This window comes from Thunnus albacares, chromosome 16, assembly GCF_914725855.1.
Source record: "Thunnus albacares chromosome 16, fThuAlb1.1, whole genome shotgun sequence".
NCBI lineage: Eukaryota > Metazoa > Chordata > Actinopteri > Scombriformes > Scombridae > Thunnus > Thunnus albacares.
Window position 1 is genome coordinate 5,440,986 of NC_058121.1, and position 20,389 is coordinate 5,461,374.

Sequence of the window (20,389 nt, forward strand, 5' to 3'; positions counted from 1 at the left end):
GAGAACAGGAAGAGGAAGACTAACTGAAATCGAAGCCATAAAACGTATTTTCTTTGAGCCTGCTTGATGCGTGTACCGTTTCTGTCATCTTCCCTTCTAATACTACTGTTAGTGAGCTGACTGCTGCCAAGTCTTTGGATTTACTTCTTTTTTTTTTTTTTTACAAACCCTCCAGAGTCAGATATGTCACATTTTTACAACATTTAATCTTTTCTAATTGTGTAAAATGAAGACTTTGCAACTTGTTACACCCTATTTTCAAAGGAATCCCTGGTTTTGAGTGGGCGACTTGCAGAAGATTCCGGTTTTTGCTCAGCTGTCCATCCAATGCAGTTCTCCTTTTACTCAGCTATGTACATATAGACAGTAGAGAGATTAGCAGCGAGAAAAGAGAAGGGAAATGTGAAATACACTAGAAAGGATGTAGAGACTGTTTCCGTGCAGGTACTTTCTTTAAATACATCAGCCAGGGTGACGTATTTAAATATATGTATTTTTAAAATAATTTAAATTCTTATTATTTGAAGAAGGGATTGCATCAATATTTTGTTGAATTAATGAATAATGAGAATAAAAGTTCTTAATTTGGTTTGTGAATATGGTATATTGCCAATAAAATATTAAATTGTGTGTATTTCTTTCTGTTTGATTGCATCAAAAGTTCTAAAAACCAAAAAGCTGATACTTTTGATACAACATAGTCTTAACCTGAATAAAAGTTTCTGGGTGACACTACACACACATCCTTATAGCTACTTCAGAAGAAACTGGTTCGAGTCTGTGTAATGTTAAAGAAAACTTCCCGCACTTTATTGGTTGTAAAAATGTGTCTTTGCAGCAGAACTTCTTGTGGGTGGAGCGTAAAGAGGTCTGGCAGTGCATCTGCAGTTCATTTGAGGTTTTGTTTGACTTCTAGTCAGAAAGGGGCCGTGCTGTGGCGAAAGCTGCACTAAGACAGGAAAACACCCTGCGCTGCAGAGAGACAGAGGAGGAAGCTGAGAAAACATTGATGCTGTAATTGGATTGGAGAATTTGAATTTTCAAAAATCAGTTCATGACATTTTGGTTCAAACGGCAGGTGTGAAAAATGTATCACAACAGTCAGGTCTCCTTTGCACATACGTTCATGTAAATAGGAGATGGCTTACTGATTCTCATCTGTGCAAACTTTAAGTGTGGTTCACTTAGCTAAGGTTGTTTGATGCAATTACTCTCAGCTCAGGGTGCAATTTCCCTCAGAGATGCTCCTTAATAACAAATTAAATGGATATATAATAAAGTAAGGTTTTAAGGGTAGAGATTAATGAGAAAATATTCAGTATACAGTGAGACTTATTTACATTTTTGTAGTTTTTAGTGGGGAACATATTGGATGTATAGGCTCCACTCTCCAATTGTAGTTAAGATGACCTTGTGATCACTTTTTAATGCATGTTTTCCTCTTCATAGCATTATTCAGAATTATGCAAAATTTTTCATGTGTCTTTTTAATATTTGTTTTGAATTTTCATTAGCGGGCTCGGTCAAATATACATCAGATCATAACACTGTGCAACGCGAGTGCAGGCTATCTGACCCCACCAAAGGATTTAATGAGCTTGATTAATACAGAATGGTAGTTCAGTACCATTATGATGACAGCTTCACTTCAGAAACATATCAATTTCCTCCCTTCTTTGTGTCAATTTATATTAACACACTGAAAAAGAACACTTTTGCCTTGAGCATAAAATGTAAAAAGGGATGTAAACAGACTTCATTGGGCTAAATCTGTTTATTTCCATTAAATTTCACTAGGTGTTGTGCGGCCTATGTTGTATAAATACTTTAAATTAATATGTAAGAAATTATTTATAATAGGCTATACTATTAAATAAAATTTAAAAAAGTAAAAAGATGATATATTGATAATAATGCTACAAAATATCAAATGTAATGTTAGTATTTTAATAACATACTGAGGTTGTTTTATATTTGACTATTTTCTTATTACACAATAATGTCCATTTAAATATGAATTATTTTCTATCATAGCCCCCGTGTTATGATAGAAAGTGTAAATTATGAAGCATAACTTGTAATTCATGTATAAATAGTGTTTTTTTTTTTTTTTTTTTTTAATGTGGTGTCTGTTCCTCTAACCTACCATTTTGTCTGTCAGTAATTTGACACCAGTAAACAAAGTAGTCGTGACTCCCTCATAGCCAATCCCAACTCAGTTAAAATCCACCAACGACCAATGAGATCGTAGAACTGTTTGAAATGAACGCTGAGCTAGCCAATCAGCAGCCTTCGCGCCTTCCTAGTTACTGGTGGGTTTTGTCCAGAGAGGGAGGGAGAACGAGCGCTACGTCAAACGTTAGCGAAGTCTGTTTTTAAAAATATTAAGCTTAATGTATTAATTCCTCCGTTTATTAAGGAATATCTTATCAGTTTTACTCGCTGGAATTATTCGCGGAATATTAAGGTAAGTGCATTCGTCCGACGCTTATGTTTGTGGTGCAAGACAGCAAATCGCATTACGTTTCTCTTTGTTGGGAAATTGGGGCTAAGCCGACGTTAACTGAAGGAGACTGTAGGCTCCGACTACTTCCTGGAATCTTAACTTCTTCCCGCTGGTCGAAGTAAAATGCTGAAGGAACTGTTGGATTATACTTATGCTGGCAACTTTTCCCCTGAGTAGCTCGTATAACCATTAGAAGTGTTTGATAGTGCCCTCCAGTAGCTCTTTAACGTTTAACTATAACATTGCGGACGTGCTATACGCCAACATCTAGATACGCAACTATATAGTATTCAGAAATTAGACGGTGCCTGCCGTCACTCAATGACAGACTTTATATGATTGTATCGCTAACATTGAGCCCAGTCGGCTTGTCGGTTGCCTTCGCACCGTATATTTAAACACATTTTGGTGGGATACAGACGCTGAAATTAGTTTTGTCAAATTTATTCATTTGCGCTCCCGGTTTGACTGTTTGGCGGATGTGTTTTGGTTTCTTCGCCATCAGTATTTGAATGCATGACGTTTTCCCTCCTTTCCTCTCTGTCGCTTCAGGCTGCATCTGGGCGATGTTGAAGCTAACAAAGCTAACATTAGGAGCATCCCGTTAAAGAAACAGGGACTGCACATTTCATCTGAGTTTAACGTTATGGCACAAAGAGGATAACGTTACGGTGTCGACGTTATTGAAGAAGACAACCAACTTCGTATTCGTGTGTCAAGTAGTGACAGTGACGGATGTGTCACCTAACTTAAAGAGTCTAAATTTAGATTCAAAATAGTCAAAAACAGGAAGGTAAACTAAACGATATAACGTCAATGAATAAAAATGCTCCAAGCTATTAATAATTAATATACGCTGAATCACATCGTAATAAAAGTGAAGCCTAAATAGGTTGTCCCGGGTTGGAAAAGTCTTTTGATTTGGCTCGTTTGAAAGCGTAACGTTAATTCACCGTATAATAACTATACTAACGTAAAGTTGTAGTTCACAGTTGTAGATTGTGATATAGATATATATTTACATTATACAATCGTATGGCTACAACGTACATCAACTATAAGTTACAGTAACGTTATATTATCGCTTTCGTGGAAGTTGCGAGTTAATAGTAAAGTAACTTGACATTTGATGGCGCATTATATGGATTGAAGTTTGTGTTGTAGTCAGTTATTTTCCATATTTATTTTGTGGACTAAAGGCAACCTTGCAGATGTATCCTACCCATATGAAAATGAAGTGCATAAACACGGCACTGCTATCTCAACACATCTGGTTATCGCCTCCTTGGTGGGAGTTCACAATCTGATTCACGCGTTACATTTCAAAGGGGCTACATACCAGGTGGAGCTAAACAGCAGTTTTCAGCACAATGGGGGGATGTCAGCCTGACTTCTGTTTAAAACTCCACCCACGTCACAGCTCGTATCCTTTCATCAGCCCAGCCTCAGATCTGATGGGAAACTCTCATCAGTCACGATTTAGCCCTGGCTTCCACATCCCATATGGAACTCTGCAGGCAAGCCAGGAGACCAGCGCAGGGACTAACTTTGGGTGTGTCACATTGAGATGGGTTTCCCTCAGATGTTGTGGATTTTTGTGTTTTTACAAGATTAGATCAGTTACCAGAGGATTAGCAGTTGAGTACATATGTTTGACTCTCCCTGCCTCTATTTGTAGTAATCCTACTGAGCCAACTTCTCAATGGACTGTTGGAGTTTGCTGTAAATCACTGGAGTTATTTTGTGTTTATAAAAGCTTACAAGAGATTGAGGAGTTACACATCGGATTTGATTGTACAGCAGAGAGGTTTAGTACCCATTTAGTCTTCTATGATTGTCAAGTTTAGCCTGAAGGGGCTCTTTGATATTTATGTGATGCTTAACTTCTCATTAGACGGACCATTTATGGCAAAACGCACAACCTGAATCACTTATCCTAACCTCAAAGCAGTTTCAGTATGCTACCTGCCATTTACTGAAGCATGGCACTGTAACCACTGGAAATTTAATTAGCAAGACTGCTGACAGGAGGCTGTCATTAGGGTATGTGGCTGAAATTGTCACCAGTTGAGTGCTGGAGCCAACTTGCTGTGCTGAAACTAAAACCTGTTCAGAATATGTTCTAAATTGTTTCCTTCCTTCCAATTTCAGTAATTTAATGTTCTTGTTAAAGTGTTGCTAATCAAAAATCACTTACATTGCAATTCTTTCTTTGTATTCTTATGCTTGTGGTAGCAAGTTGTGATTGAGAAGTGATTCGGAGTAGCTGAAACATGCATATTCTTTTATTTATCCATAAATATTAATTTTAGTATGAGCTGTGTTTAACACAAGTATGCCTGTATATGGGCTTGGCTTCATATCATTGTATTATTTTTTTTTAGCTGACAATTACTTCATTGATAAGTTTTTCAGGACACTGTAAGGTTTTGCTTTCTGCAGCAGGAACTCAGAACTGACTGGGTGTTCACTAATAAAACTGACCAGCCCACCTTATCACCATTTTATGATCCCAGTTAAATTTTATGGTTGTCCTCAATGTCTCTGCTAGATTTGGCAAACTTGACTGCCACAGTTTAGTTTACTATTATTTGTACAGTGGCTGGTGTTAAATTCCTTGCCTGGTTGGCTGCGACTTGAATGGCACAACTCTTTCAGACAGATGGCTTTGGGTAAACCTAGCAGGGACAGACCTGTCAGCAGTTCTGCAGTAGTGTGGTGGTTTTCTAGACACTGAGCCTCCCTGGTCACTAATGTTCCATAATGCTGACCTTGCCTGGCCCACCTCATTGTGCCCAGTGGTGCACACTGCAGTAGGATTTCGCCTTTCTAAAGTAGCATTTGCTAATGTAGGTCCATCCATACTCTAAAAATGTATACAATTTGATCAGGAGCATGAACACCCATTTACAAAGATAAACAGTCACAGATGGTGGTTGATACTTTTAATGATTCAAATGCAATTTTTAATGGTCTAATTAAATTTCTACATGAATCCAAAGCTATTTTCCTGGGTTTTTAAGGGGAAGGATGACCCTATCTTGCTGGGCCACTCATCTGCCAAGTTAGTTTCACACATCAACAAAGCAAATTAAATCGGAAGCACAGATTCAGTTCAGACTTTTTGTGTGTGTGCTGTTTAGGGATTCCCCCCAGGGGATTTTGGCTGTGATGATGTATTAGTGTATCATGTTGTCCTGGGGTAAAACATATTTGTAGTAAATTATTTTGAAGAGTAAATGCCTGGGGGAGTGGCCAGAACAGCCCACTAATCTCTAGTCATGTCGTAGGAGTTAGTGGGAGATTTTTCTCGTCTGCTTCATAGCGCTCAACAGAGTGGGGTCTTCTGTACATGCTTGCTTTTTATAAATCTGTGAAAACATATTTTATAAGATTATTTCAGTTTGTGATTCATTTTAATTAGACTACTGTTTATAACTGGTGTCAAAATTTCAGTATTGTATGATTCTTTGGAAAGATATCACATGGTAAACACTGAGTACTGTCCAGCTGTAGTTAAACGGTATGTAAACACATCGGACAGACAGAAAGTTGTAAGTAGCAAGTAACAGTCAACGAACCACCAAAACACTGTGAGTGACAATGAGCCCTTTGAGATTTTGAGATGCCACTATTGTTGTCACTCAAGCAGACTGTTGAAGTTTGAGCTCATGCTGTGCATCAGTACTGTATAGAGACAGAAAGGACAGCATATGATCACAATGGCTGTCATTGTATCAAATTATCCTTCTTCACTGTACTTACCAATAGCAAAGTAGATTTGCACTGGAGTGACAATTCTCTTTGTAAATCCAAGTACATGTGATGCCCAATGTATGTGTCTTCTTTACTTAATTTTCTTAAAAAATCGTAATTCTTAAAAAAAAAAAGAAAAACCCAGCCTACAGTTTGGATGAAAGTGGGAAGAGTATTTTACGGTTCAGTAAACTCTAGTTCAGAAAGCTGTTCATTCCGTAGTTGTTCTTTACTCTGTTTCCTGTCCTACCTGTTCTGCTCTCTCATATCTCCAATCTGTCTAATCTGTTGTCTTCGCCCGCCTCCACCTCCTGTCCTCCCTCTTTCACTTTCTCTTTCTTCCTTCTCTGTAGCGTTTTTCCTGCTCTCACACTTCATCTCTTGTTGTCACCCATTTTTCAGGTCAATTAGGATGCCTACTGTGAAGTACCAGAAAGGGGACAAGGTGATGGGCCGCTGGCCCGGCAGCAGCCTGTATTATGAGGTCAAGGTGCTACGCTTTGATACCAAAAGTCAGCTCTACACAGTCATCTACAAGGATGGTACTGAACTGGAGCTCAAGGAGCAGGACATCAAGGTAGGAGCAGAGTCACAGTGAGACTTCCAAACTGAATCTTATCTTGGTCTCCACACAGTTTTATATCATAATTTCTTTGGCAGTATTTTGGTGTAAGTCTCCAGTGGATCTGTAGAATACAGGCTCCAACCAATGGGAGTTATTGATCAGTTAACAGATTGTTTACAGAAAGGTTAAAATGGAACTAAACCTTAAAAAAGTGGATAGTAAGGGTGTTATGAATAGTTAAGTGAAGACACAAGATTTTCATGCCACTCTATGGCTAATTTTAGTGTAACTATTGATAAGCCAAAGTGGACTACTCAGCCAAATACTAGTAGATCTCAAAGTTGCTCATTTTGGCTTAAAAATATGAAGCTAGTTTTAATCTTTCCTATTAAAAATACTGTCAGAAAATAGTTTTCCTGTCATTATTAAGTCCATATGGCTGGCATATAGCCAGCGAACAGGAAGACTGATGAAGGACTGAAACACTGAAATAATACACACACTTTGAATGCCGTTGTGTTACTTAAGCATTGCAAAGTACCTTGCTGTGTACAGTTTCTGCATTATGTGTGCTTACTATATTATACTCATGATAGATGGTCTAATTTTTTATACACATATTTTTTTTGAGAACCAATTGTTACTAATGACTGCGATCTCCTCTTTTGCCTGAATTGCTGTTTTCCCTCAGAGTGCTGCTGGTTTCCAGGCCCGTTCACGCTCCCGCTCCCGCTCTCGTTCTCGATCACCAGGCCGCCGTCGCAGCCGGTCACGCTCCCCAGCAAGGACCTCACGGCGATCCTCCTCCCGCACAGCGGCGGCTGTCGCTGCTGCAACTACAACAGACAGTGCACCGTCCTCCCGCAGGGATATAAAGCTGAAGGATGCGCTCGAAGTCAGGCTCAGTCCCCTGGTGAGTGGCCCAGCTGACTTCGCATTCTCTCTCTTTTTTTTAAGATTATTTTTTGGGCATTTTGCCTTTTATTGGAAAGTAGGCAGTGAAGAGGCAGACAGGAAACAAGGGGAGAGAGAGATGGGTATGACATGCAACAATGGTCCCTGGCTGGAATCGAACCAGGGACGTGGCATGCGTAGTAACCATTCAGCTACCGGAGCGCTCCAACTTTTCATTCTCTTGTCAGCTGATGTACAGTAAGACAGACAGAAAGATATCATAAGAAAAAGTATATTTATGCAGGTCAGATAAGTAATAACAAGAACTGGCAGTAAATTTCATAATGGAGATACTGTTCACCTCTTATACCTACATGACTGTTTTATGCAGATGGAGTGTCACTATCATTTATAAATATATATAAATATAATTATTAAATAATACTGCAAATAAGGTGCACCACTGCAAATATTTTATTTGCCAAGTGTTTTTAGACAAATAAATAACAGAATGAGTTATGTTGCAATTGTATTGGCATTTTATGTAAAGCACATTGTGTCATTTTTTTTTTCCTCCAACTCTTGTCCGCTCAAACCCTGCTTGCTTGCTAATAACTTATTTGAAGAGTTGGGTTTCTGAGATTGTGTTAAGAAAATAGACTAACATCAGAGTTAACTTGAATGTATGAGTTTTGGACAAATTTGTGCAGAAGTGTTCATGATACTAACCATGCATGATCTCTGGATTGATTCAACCAGCCATCTTCTCTGCAGGAAAAGGTCATAGCCAACAACCATATATATATTTTTATTGGCAGGTTACAAACCACCGTTAAAGGTGCATACCGCCACCTACTGTACCGGAGTGTGTTACATCATGCTATTCAGAGAGAATGAGGGCGGGGCGCCCAGCTCAATAGAAAATCAATATGTGGTGGGCAATGATGATGTTGTGGCGAGCCGCCACAAATAAATAAATGAATGTATGGAAACCCTGCATTCACCACAGACTAGTAGAATTTGTCAGTGCTGATGAAATCAACCAGGGTGCCCACCCCCCTCCACACATACACACACACACTTGAATGTTATATTGGTCTTTTTCCAAACAACATATTCCATTACAGGATTGTAGTTATCACAATGTGGCACTCTGCGCCTAAGGTAAATATAAGATCCTGTGCACTAAATGGATTCAGCAGTCGGTGCAGTGCAATAAGTTCAGGGCACCAGCACCAAGTCAGTTGTATGTATGTATGTACTTATGACTATGATGATAGCAAAGGCTGTCCTTGTGACTTTTTTGGTAATTAAAAGTAAAAAATAACAAAAAAAACAGAGAAAAGGCACTGTAACAAGTGAAGGTCTGCTTCAGGTTTTGCTTAGGTACAACATATTGAATTGAAGGTGTGCGTTTTAATTTATTTTGAAAAAGGGCACACATTCTTCTGGAAAGAATCAGTTCATCTTCAAATGTCCAATAATTATCAGGACCTCACCATCGTGGGGAAATGTCTGTTTTTGTTTTTCTGTCATTCTGGATTTTGACCATAACACCGTCACATTCCCTCTGTCTATTCCTCACATTGCTTTTTTCCCCTTTTTGTCTCTCTCCATCTCCATCATTCTCCCTCTATTGTTTCATGAGCAGCAACAGACAAAGGCAGCTGAGAACAATAGCAACAATAAGCATGAAAAGAGAGAGGAGAAACAAAAAGAGGAGAATAACACTGCTAACATAGTAAATGAGGTGAGTTCCATCTTGCAATTAAAAAAGCTACTCATACACACATGAACATCAACACAGACCAAAGTCATTAACTGCACTCAATAAACAGTAATAACATTTGAAATTTAAAGTGTGTCAGACATCTCAACACATCTGTACTGTTGCATTAGAAAGCATTTATGCACAAACATTTCTACTATTGCATCTCCCTTGAGTTCAAATGAGTTTTGTCAGGTAGACGGTATTACAAAAAAAACAACTGATGTTCCAGGCGCTACTCTCTTTCTAGTTGTGAATGGGCTTTGAGGTAAGTTGGAGCTAATGGAATGTCATGATGCATGCACGTTGGGGGCCGTGTGTGTTTTCCAGCGGAGAGAGGCTCCCTTCACAAGATCATGCTTCATTTAGCCAGTCACATGGCGTACCAACATGTGCTCCCTCTTTACTTTCCCGGCTTTTAAAGTTTTCTGATAGCTTTGCAGGGTCTATGTGCAGACACATACATTCCTAGAATGGTAGACATCTTTGCTTCTTGTATGAGTTAAGATACAAAACTCCCCTTAATAGTACTGATAAGTTATATTCAGTTTCTCTTAGTTTTGTCTACTTTCCCATCTTTGTTGTTTTGTTTAAATCAGGTTCCTCTGTAGGATTACAAACCCAAAGCTGCTGTTAGTCTGTATGGTTATGTGGCTTAATCATTAATCCTGGATAGGTATACCCTCTGTAAGAAGCTTTCTGTAGAACAAACAGGAGCACAGTTATAGCTTTGTGAAAGTGTTGTAGTTTATGGGAACAGTAAGGGCTTATGAAGGTAAAGTTACATTGTAAGCAGATTGAAATACAAAGTAAAAGTTGGCTGAGTGAAGTTAAACAGATGAGTGACAAAAAGCTTCAGTAATCAGAATACATCAGCAGTTGCTGTAATTTATTAAAGTATTAGATTTGACTTTGAATCTTGAACTCATGATTTGATGTATTGATTTTCTTTCATTAGAAGACCTTTTACATTTCTTATCTTTGCAATGTATAGTATATGTACTGTATGCACTTTTTCAAAATTTTAAAAAACGTTCATAGACTTTTATCTTCTTTATTTTTTTTAAATGTTTTAGTCAGAATGATTTTGATGAAGAACTACTATCTTAAGTCCTGCTTATATTTTATATTGTTGTAGAGTAAACACAGTAAATGGATCATGTATCAGTGCAAAGTGTTAATACAGGCCCTCAGTAAAGCTGAAAATGACTAATGACCCATAAAAGCTGTGTATTGTGAGTCAAGTCAAGCTCCTTATTGCTCAAAGATTTTTCAATCAAAAATGTGTTAAAGTGCTTACCCGCGTTGGTGGTCTGGCTGTTTGAATTGATTTTTCCCCCCCTCATTATTATTGTAGTTAGCAGTCACACTTGACTTCACTTCACTTCTTTTCTCTTCAATCAAATATATGTATTTAGTGAGGACATTACATACGTATTAATTTGTGATAATTAGTTTTTGGAATTGGAGAACGAATTTAGAACACTTGAAGAAAAATCTCAATTCATACATGAAGCTATTTTTTTTTCAGAATTTTTAAAAATTTCTCCCCATTTAGTGTATAAATTTTGAGTTTGCCTTGCTGACTTATGTGCTTTAATAATCCTCAAAAAATATAAATCTTTCTTCAGATTTCCGAGGCTAAGACAGAGGCAGAGCCAGACAAGAACCAGGGCCGCTACAATCTGCGCCGTAGGAAGGACGACGTAGATGCCAAAGCTGTCGAGGCCAAACCCGAGCAGCTGGAGGAGAAGAAGGTCAAGCTGGTTGCAGCTCCTGCTGCCGCTCTCTCCACCCCTCTTGACTTTGGAGGGAAGATAGGTAGGTTCCAGGATGTGCAGTATGCAGCTAGTAGTCTGGGAAGGATCTTTAAAGCAAAGTCTCCATACAGTTTGATTTTTTGGCCAGACCAGTTACACCCTTGTACAAGTCCAGTGCTGTTAAAGTGCACAAAACTATTGTTAGTCACACTTCAGTTAATTAATGTGTACATTTTCCATTGACATATTAAAGGGTCTGCTCACCAAATCGCAAAAACAGTTTGACAGTATGAGCTGGAATTGCCTGTCTGACAAAGTCTAAACAGTTAACAGTTATATCTAGTTATGACACAATTGCCCTGTTTTGACTAAAAGCTCAGGTATTTTGGAACCACAGGAACTAATCCCAGGAACTAAATTTGGAACTAAAAGTCCCTGTAGGGCAGTCCTGTTTGCGTTTCCACTGCATCTGAGGAACCAGATCATGCAAATTAGACCCATGAGGAATTAAAAAATTACAGCAGCTTGAAAGGTAGCATTCACACATGAGGAAAAAACAACACAGGTTTGTCCTGTTGTTCATTTTACTTACTGCTGCGTGAGTTGGATGTAACGAATGAATGAAAAGGAGAAATGCAGAGGAGGAAAATGGAACTGAAGCTAAGAGCATTTCCACAGTGAATCATGTGCTGAGTGTTCTCCCTACCACCGCTCCCTCTCTTCATCCAATCTCTAGCTCGCTCGACCCGTGCTTGCTCACGCTCTCTCTCTCTTTTTCTCTTGGTTTTTTTTAACGTGTCAGGAAGCAGACAACAATAAATTTAACCTTAACAAATGAAGAGAAACATCCTCCCCTCATCCTAAACTGGTCCTAAATCGATACTAGAGTACCTTCTTGTTTTATGAATGAAGCGCTACACAAGTGAGAGCAGCTGCATTGTGTGTGTTTGACTAATCAGTGACGGTCATCCCTGCAAGACGGAGCACTTGGGAAACGATGATGTCACACCTCAATTTGCACGTGCCCATTGTTGCTTTGTGTAATGAGCATGCACTTGACACAACAACTACCGCCAAAGGAAATAAGCTTGATACACATGCTCAGAATGTTCCACTCTGGCTTTTGACATATCATTGATGTAGACTTTGTCGCCACCTACTGGCCCAGTAAGCTTGTTTGAGTGTTTGTAGTTGTTTGTGCATTCTCGTCTGTATGGAAATATTTTGTAAAACTATGATAATTTGGGCAGAAGTTTTTTATTTTTTAAAAAAATATCAGTTTAGAAAAGTATACGTGTGGTCAAGGTGTTAATTTATACCCTGGTCCCTCCAGTGGAAATGCAAGTAGAAGTGAGTTCCTCAGAAGGTTCCCTGGGGAAAGTTTATGTGGTTGAAGCGCGGTTAATGCTGATTTTTCAAACATGTGCATCACTAGGTCAGCTATGAGACTCCCTTGTATTTTGTCAGTGCAAAACCAGTCAGTGAATGAATCTGTGTGTTTGTTTGTCTATATCAATGTGGTTTTTATCTAGACATGCATACATGTTGTAATAAACCGATGACATTGTTGACCTTGCTGTGTCTTCCCCTGCTTCCAGGAGCGTACTTCTGGCTGCTCTTCCTGCCCGTCTGCGTTCTTCTCCTGATACTCCAAGTCAAACAGGATGACCCAAGCCTGACCAACTTCCCCCCTCCTCTGCCCCCTCTCGAGGCTTTCTGGGATGCTCAGGCTCTTGGCTGTGTCATCGTGTGGATCTTATTCCAGGCCCTGCTCTACATCCTGCCTGTTGGAAAGGTGAACTATACACACAAAGATGCATGCATGAGTTGTAGAAATTAAAAAAATCAGTGAAGTTGTACACAAATGCAGTATGTTCCCCCTACTCTTCTATATAGTAGCGTGTAATACTACAGTATTCTCCTGAACCCAGTACAAACACTTACAGTAAGGTGGTCGCTGGCTAGCTCTCTGTATTCACTAGTACTGGAAAGACACACATGAACTGGCACATGACTTTTTCTGTTTGTTAGCTCTGGCAGGAAGCAGAAATTAGATTATAGGTCAGGAGTAACAGTTAATGAGATACTCCACAGGAAATAGGAAGCCTTTGTTCTTTCCCTCCTGATTCATAATCTCTGCCTCTTGATATCTAACACTATCTAAGATTACTCTTTAAGTGATAGATCATCCACAATTTTCTGTCCGGTAGTTCAGTCCAATGTGTGTCTTTACTATAAAAATCTTAGTTGGTATCTGAATTGAACTTAAACTTGTGAACAGAATGTTAGTGGTGTTTATTCCTGACTGAGCCCCCCTCTGGCAGCATTATCATTATCCAGTGGGGTCCATAAGTTTTAGCATGCATGTGTTTACTTGTGAGTAAGTGACCTGTTCCCACCATGACTTTTCCTACAGTTAAGGAAAATGTGCTCTAGGTCAGCTGTTAATCTCCTTTTTTCCCTGTTTCTCTCTTTAGCTGAGTGAAGGAATGCCACTGAGGTCTGGGGGGAAGCTGAAGTACAGAACCAATGGTGAGTCTCTGCCTACTTCTTTACAATCAATTAGTATCTGTAACCGCACTTGAGCTAAAGTTGAATGAATGAATGTGTTTTTTGTTGTTTCAAGTAAACTCAGATGCATTGATATCATGTTATCGTTACCATTCATCAATTCTGACAAATGATCATGAAGTGCTGGCAGATTTATTACTTGAACTGATTATTTGGGATATTAAGGTACAATGCTGTTAGTTTTGACACATTAAACATTTATCTTTCAACTTCCTTTCTTTGTAATTTAAATTTAATTTCATTCATTTTAATTCCGCAATCCAATTATTTCGTGTTACGTGTTCACAGAGACAGCGGCTCCTGAACACATGGCTCATGAAACTCAGATCAAACTGTCAAACTAGGCAGTGCTGATCAAATATGAATCAAAATTCTGTTACTGCATTGCCTCAAATCAGAAGCATACTTTCATGGACTGTTTAGCTGTAATATGAGAAAGTTTGTGACCCAGCTGCCATGTTGAAAACAGACAAGCCAAAACCAAGCTCCGCCCAACTAACAGTAACTTCAAGTAGCCAGAGACATGTCAATCAAAACGTGTTCTGCCACAGTCTTGAGAAATGGTCTAAGCAGTAAAATGAGCTGGTTTTTTGAACTAGGTTTTCTAATAGATAGGAATGTTTATTTTTGCTCAGATTTTTGTGGATGCTTAATGAGACGCTCAACTTTGATATCTTACATGCATTTTTACTATTTCAAGCCAAATTTGCAGAGGCTTTAAACCTGTCTGTGTCCCTGCAGGTTTCTTTGCCATCTCAGTGAGTGCTGTAGCAGTTGCAGCAGCGGTCTATCAGGGTGTTGACCTCACCTACATCCACAGCAACTTCCTGCAGCTAGCCGCGGCCACCTTCCTCATCTCCGTCCTGCTCAGCATCTACCTGTATGTCCGCTCTCGCTACGCTGCCCCAGACCAGCTGGCACTGGGGGGAAACTCCGGTAAGAGAAAACATCCACAGTCATTGACCCACTGATCAGATGCAATCTGTTGTTCCTCTTTTGTTCTTTTATTGTTTTTGATTGTTGTCTGCTTTAAATTTGCACAGTTGTGTGATTTACTTTCACTCCTTCTGTTTCTCCAGGTAATGTGATTTATGACTTTTTCAAAGGACATGAGCTCAACCCCCGCATCAAAGACTTTGATTTGAAGTTCTTCTGTGAGATGCGCCCTGGACTGATTGGCTGGGTGAGTCGTCATTGGACAACTGGGGCAGACTTCATTTACTTCTCTTTCTGTACAATACCTGTAACTGAAAATGACCTCTGGGTCTTAACTGTGTAACACAACTAACTGCAGGCCTCACTTGATCTGTTTCAAGTGTGCTTATTTTATATACACATTGCGCTCTCTGGTGGCCGTATGTGGAATCAATGTAATTTGCTCTGCAGGTTTAATGTTAGACGTGTGGAGGTCTGGTGCGCTGTCAGGGCTGCACTGATTTGTTTCTCTGAAGCTGTGAATGAAAGTTGGCTGATATTTCCATAAATGGATATAAAACATTCTGTATTTAAACAACCGAGCAAGTTTTCATAATGATCCTGGATTTGTTGTGTGTCATTCAGTGTTTGATCAACTTTGCGATGGCGCTGGCAGAGATGAAGCAGCAGCAGCTGGATGCTCCATCCCACGCAATGATCCTGGTGAACCTCTTCCAGCTGCTCTATGTGGTGGACGGCCTGTGGAACGAGGTACGCTCAGAAGACAATAATGAACAATTACACGTGTTATAACCGGGACTTTTTCTCACAAATATCACTCAAAGGGGATTTAATGAAACACATTGACAAAGAAACCATCTTTTAAAAATGGGTTTAACTGACTAACGAGTGATGACTGCACATGTCATTCGTTCCTTCTTCTCTCAGGAGGCCATCCTGACCACCATTGACTTGATGCACGATGGTTTCGGCTTCATGCTGGCATTCGGTGATCTGGTGTGGGTTCCTTTTACTTACACCCTGCAGGCCTATTACCTTGTCAACCACCCAAACCCGCTGAGCCCGCTGGCAGTCTCAGTCATCGTCTCACTCAAACGTAAGAAGGAGCAGAGATCCTCACTGATCGGATTATTTCAGATGATGACGTTTATTCCTTCAACATGTTGGTGGTGATTTTATTTCAATCGTTGGAGTAGTAAAACGTTTCCTTTGGTTTCTGTCTTTCAGTCATCGGCTTCTACATCTTCAGGAAATCCAACTCTGAGAAAAACGCCTTCAGGAGAAACCCATCAGACCCCAAACTGTCCCGTAAGTTCTCCTCCAGGCGTAGAGCAGCTTATGTCATGGTTATGTTTTTATTTATTGCTCCGTAAGGGGAAAATTATAAAAGCTTTATCATCTCATCTCAATCTCATGTTTATGTCTTTAAGTAATTCAATTATAGATATTGTTTATTCACACCATCCCTCTTTTTTTCCACAATAATTTTTTCCACATTTGATGCTAAAATGATATTTAAAGATCAGATTTCTTTGTCTCTCATTGGTTATCTGTTTTTCTGTTCTCTTCAGATCTGAAGACCATCCCCACAGCTACAGGGAAGAGTCTGCTGGTGTCTGGCTGGTGGGGTGTAGTCCGCCATCCTAACTACTTGGGAGACCTCATCATGGCTCTGGCCTGGTCACTACCCTGTGGTGAGTTGGCTTAACATTTGCACCTCAAGTAATCAAACATGAAGGGTGCCTATTTCATAAATCAAGGCGCAGGACAAAGAGAACAGCTAAGTACGCCCAAAGTACTTCTAGTGTTTTTCATGGCTACAGGCGTGCACATGCAGACATGGTGTGAAAAGGAACAATCTGTTATCATACATTAGTATTATAGTAGATGGTAACAATCATGCCCTTCACATCAGCTTCTCTCCTCTGGATATATTGACATTTGAGAGGTAACATGGACATGGACAGTAGGGCTGCTCGATTATGGAAAAAATCATAATCATGATTATTTTGGTCAATTTTGAGATCATGATTATTTAACACGAATAATTTTTGACTCTCATTTTTGCTGACTGCCAATATATGCACATAATTTTTTCCAGCTGGCTGAAGAGACTATTACACATGCAGTCATAGATTGTACTAATGATCAAGAAAGATAAAATATGAGGGAAGAACTTATGAAGACTTGAGTTCAGCAGCTCAGCATTAAAACTTGAACCTGCCAAGTGGGTGGAGCAGCAGTTTTCTTTGAGTTTATTTGACAGACAGGATTAATATATAGGTTTTAATGTTTGGTCCACAGTCTGAATCAGAGGGTGGTGGTTATGCGCCTAATTCGCTGGTTGCCAACCGCTGTTATAAACCAAAAAGAAGAAGAAGAAACAGAGTGGTACATCCTGTCAGCCAAGGTGTTTCCTATCTGTGCAGCCAAACACCGCAGCACCTCCACAGACTATTACATCCTGACGGTCCAGGTGTTTCCTCCGCAGGCTCGTCTTCACTCAGCTGCCCGTCAGACCCGCTGCTTCTTTCCACTTTAACCTGAATAACAAACCAGGGCTCGGTGCTCCGGTTGGATCCAAATGGAGAGCTGGGGCTAACATTAGCTGGGAGGCTAGCGGAGGCTAGTTGGCTCCCTCCGGTCATGCTGCGGCTAACGCTCTGCTAGCTAGGGTCTGACGGACAGCTGAGTGAAGTGGAGCCTGTGGAGGAAACACCGGTTTTCCCCGGTTTCACTACAGGCAGATTCACTCGCTACAGTGGGCGATGAAATAAAACCAATGAATCAATAAGTACAAACACTATTGATTTCTTCTTGTGGAGCTGACATGCAAAGCATTTTGGTTCAGTAAATTTCAGCTGTCAGTCAGCCTGGTGAAGGCAGGTTAGCCGGCTGGTTCTGTGGATTTTTGCAGGTTGTCTGTATTTACTTTGTGTAATGGGATAAAAATGGAATGAACATTAGAGCAAATGGGATGATTTTTTTTCTCTCTGCTCTTCTATCACTCACATCTGCAGGCTTCAGCCACCTCCTGCCGTGGTACTACATGATCTACTTCATCATCCTGCTCGTGCACCGAGACTCTCGTGACATGAACGAGTGCAGAAGGAAGTACGGCTCGGCGTGGGACGAGTACTGCCGAACTGTTCGGTACCGGATCATTCCCCGCGTCTACTGAGGAACCGACGCTGGACACTCCCGAGCTGAGGCCTTTTTTGACCCAATAATATGGCTGTGAGGGCTCACAAACAAACCCAAATATGAATGGATTGACTGACTGATTTGACTTTTTATGAATTGTTTATTTTACTATTTTAAACCAGGAATTTAAAAAAATCTCGATTGAGGACTGAAGGAGCTGTGGTACATTTCATGAATTTTTTTTTTCGATGGAAGAAAAATGGACTTTCATTGGTATCAGGAACTGTTTGAAGAATTGCCTTTTTAATACGAAATACTTAAAAAATATAAACTTCAAAAGTTTACAAAATAGAGAAAACAGAAAAAAGCCTCTGCTAGGAATGTCTTGTTAGGATGTATATTTTTGTATATACACATTTGTTTTTATACTTCCAGAAAAACTCACCACTTGCATAATCTTTTGTTAAGTTTTACTCTTTGCTCCCATATTCAAGATGTCACAATATCAGCTTGGTTGTTATGAAATAATTTTTGTAAGTACGCCTTCCTACTATAATTATACTGCTTGTGTATATTGTGAAGGATGGAATTTAAATGACTTGTACAGTGGAACTAGGACTCATGTTCTTTCTCAGGACCTAGGACTTTGTCAGAAAGTTAAATTAGAAAAGTTTTGTCTTAATAATTACAGTATGTTGTGTATAATTTTATATAGAGATCTAGTTTTTGACTTGAGAGTGTAAAATGATTTTGGAGGTTTAAAGAAAAATGCACTAATGTGGTAAGGCATATTTTTCTTACATTATCAATTCCAAAGTGTATTTGATTAGGCTTTGCTACCTCAGGTTCACTCACTGTCCAGTTCTTCCTCCTCTGTGCCCTCTGGGAGGCAGTGTGTGTAATTATGAGTGTGCTGTCACTGCTGAAGAAAGCAAAATGAGTTGTTTTTCATCACAATAATGTTAGTATCCGTTATGAACAAGTGGCACCCATCCACATCACAGATGTGTCATGCTATTAGAGTGGATTTCCCTACTGCTTGTATTTTTGCCTCAATTGTTTCCTGCATTTCTGTGGCGCTGACGAAACCATCTTTATTTTGTCCTGCTAGTTTCAGGAGCACATTTCTCTTATTATCAACTTATTTTTCCCACCACTGCCACATGAATTTGGTTTCCATCTATTTAAGCTTTAATTTGCCAGGTCATATGACAGTGACTCTTTTGATGAAGTTTATACTGTGACAACATGCGGAGCTGTTAACTGTGTTAGTATTTATAACCAGTGCATTTGCAAACCCAAAAACAGTATTTTTATGCCTGTGCAGCTGTAGATGAGTACATAAGTAGCAATTCATTAACTAGACTAGGTAGCATTTTTTTATGCTGTGCTGACTGAATACCATGTAAATATCAGATTTTTTTTTTTTTTTTTTTTTAAAGGTGCAGTGTATAAGATTTAGTGGCATCTAGCGGTAAGGTTGCTGATTGCAACCAACTGAATCCCCTCACCCTCCTCTTCCAAGCATTTAGGAAAACCTACGGTGGCCACAAAAGGCCCTTTCTAGAGCCAGTGTTTGGTTTGTCCATTTTGGGCTACCGTAGGACATGGCAGGCTCCATGGAAGAGAACCTGCTCCCTGTGTAGATATAAAGGGCTCATTCTAAGCTAACGAAAATACAACAATTCTTATTTTCAGGTGATTATACACTGATTAAAACATATTTATGAATATTATATACCATTTCTGCCAAGTACGTTCCGCTAGATGACACTAAATACTGCACACTGGATCTTTAAATCATGTTATTTTGGGTAAAAGAAGTGACAATAGTAATTATAGTAATGTTTCTCAGTAGATATTTAATGTTGCTTTTTCTTTTTTTTAAGTTAACTACCTAATTTTGACCACTGTAGTTATGTTTACACCATGTTTCTAGATCTGCCATGTTTCTGGACAGTGCTTCAAAGTATATTAAAACAAATGTAAAATGTTCTGCCACTCATTTCCTCATCAGAGAGAAAACAGTTTCATACTTGAGATGCCACCAGGACACATTATGATTTTTTCCCCCCCCTTTCTTTAATATTACGGTGGTAAACTTCTCTCCTTAGGTTGGCAGTCTGTCAGTGGAAAGCAATAAGTTGGATGTACTTTGATATATGACAACAATGAATGAGAAGTTAACAGGTCCAGCAGGCTGTCAGTGAGGATGGATCAAATATGTGACAGTGGCTGGAAGGAGCTTATCTGTACAAATGTCGCAGCATAAAATAAAGATTTACAGTATTTCCTTTTCCTGTGTTCTGTGGATTTTGTTCATCTGTAGGCTTGTTGACGGGCCCTGTGGTGAAAAATGCTTCTCAACGTTGAGAGTGCAGAACACGGCGCAGTGTCCATTGGCTCTTTATATTAATGACGTCACTATGACTGAAAGGGGCTGTATGAGGATCAGACGGGACAGAAGCTGTAATGAGACGGTGTCTCCC

At 39.5% G+C, this 20,389-nt stretch overlaps 1 protein-coding gene across 1 annotated transcript; it reads left to right on the forward strand.

Annotated features, from left to right (window-relative positions):
* The first annotated feature begins 2,318 nt into the window (after positions 1-2,318).
* Positions 2,319-20,196, forward strand: lbr (lamin B receptor). Its single transcript, XM_044329861.1, has 14 exons — positions 2,319-2,467; positions 6,665-6,839; positions 7,519-7,740; positions 9,373-9,471; positions 11,121-11,310; positions 12,848-13,044; positions 13,727-13,781; positions 14,562-14,756; positions 14,900-15,003; positions 15,381-15,506; positions 15,684-15,852; positions 15,984-16,064; positions 16,328-16,450; positions 17,777-20,196. Exons 2-14 carry the CDS (start codon positions 6,675-6,677, stop codon positions 17,935-17,937), a joined length of 1,887 nt encoding a protein of 628 aa, XP_044185796.1. The 5' UTR covers positions 2,319-2,467; positions 6,665-6,674; the 3' UTR covers positions 17,938-20,196.
* The last annotated feature ends 193 nt before the right edge of the window (positions 20,197-20,389 follow it).

Bases quoted from the DNA above. Each gene is read 5' to 3' on its own strand.
- lbr (XM_044329861.1), top strand. From the start codon at position 6,675: ATGCCTACTGTGAAGTACCAGAAAGGGGACAAGGTGATGGGCCGCTGG. The intron at 9,472-11,120 runs GTGAGTTCCATC...ATCTTTCTTCAG, and splicing joins CTGCTAACATAGTAAATGAG to ATTTCCGAGGCTAAGACAGA. The intron at 15,004-15,380 runs GTGAGTCGTCAT...TGTGTCATTCAG, and splicing joins GCCCTGGACTGATTGGCTGG to TGTTTGATCAACTTTGCGAT.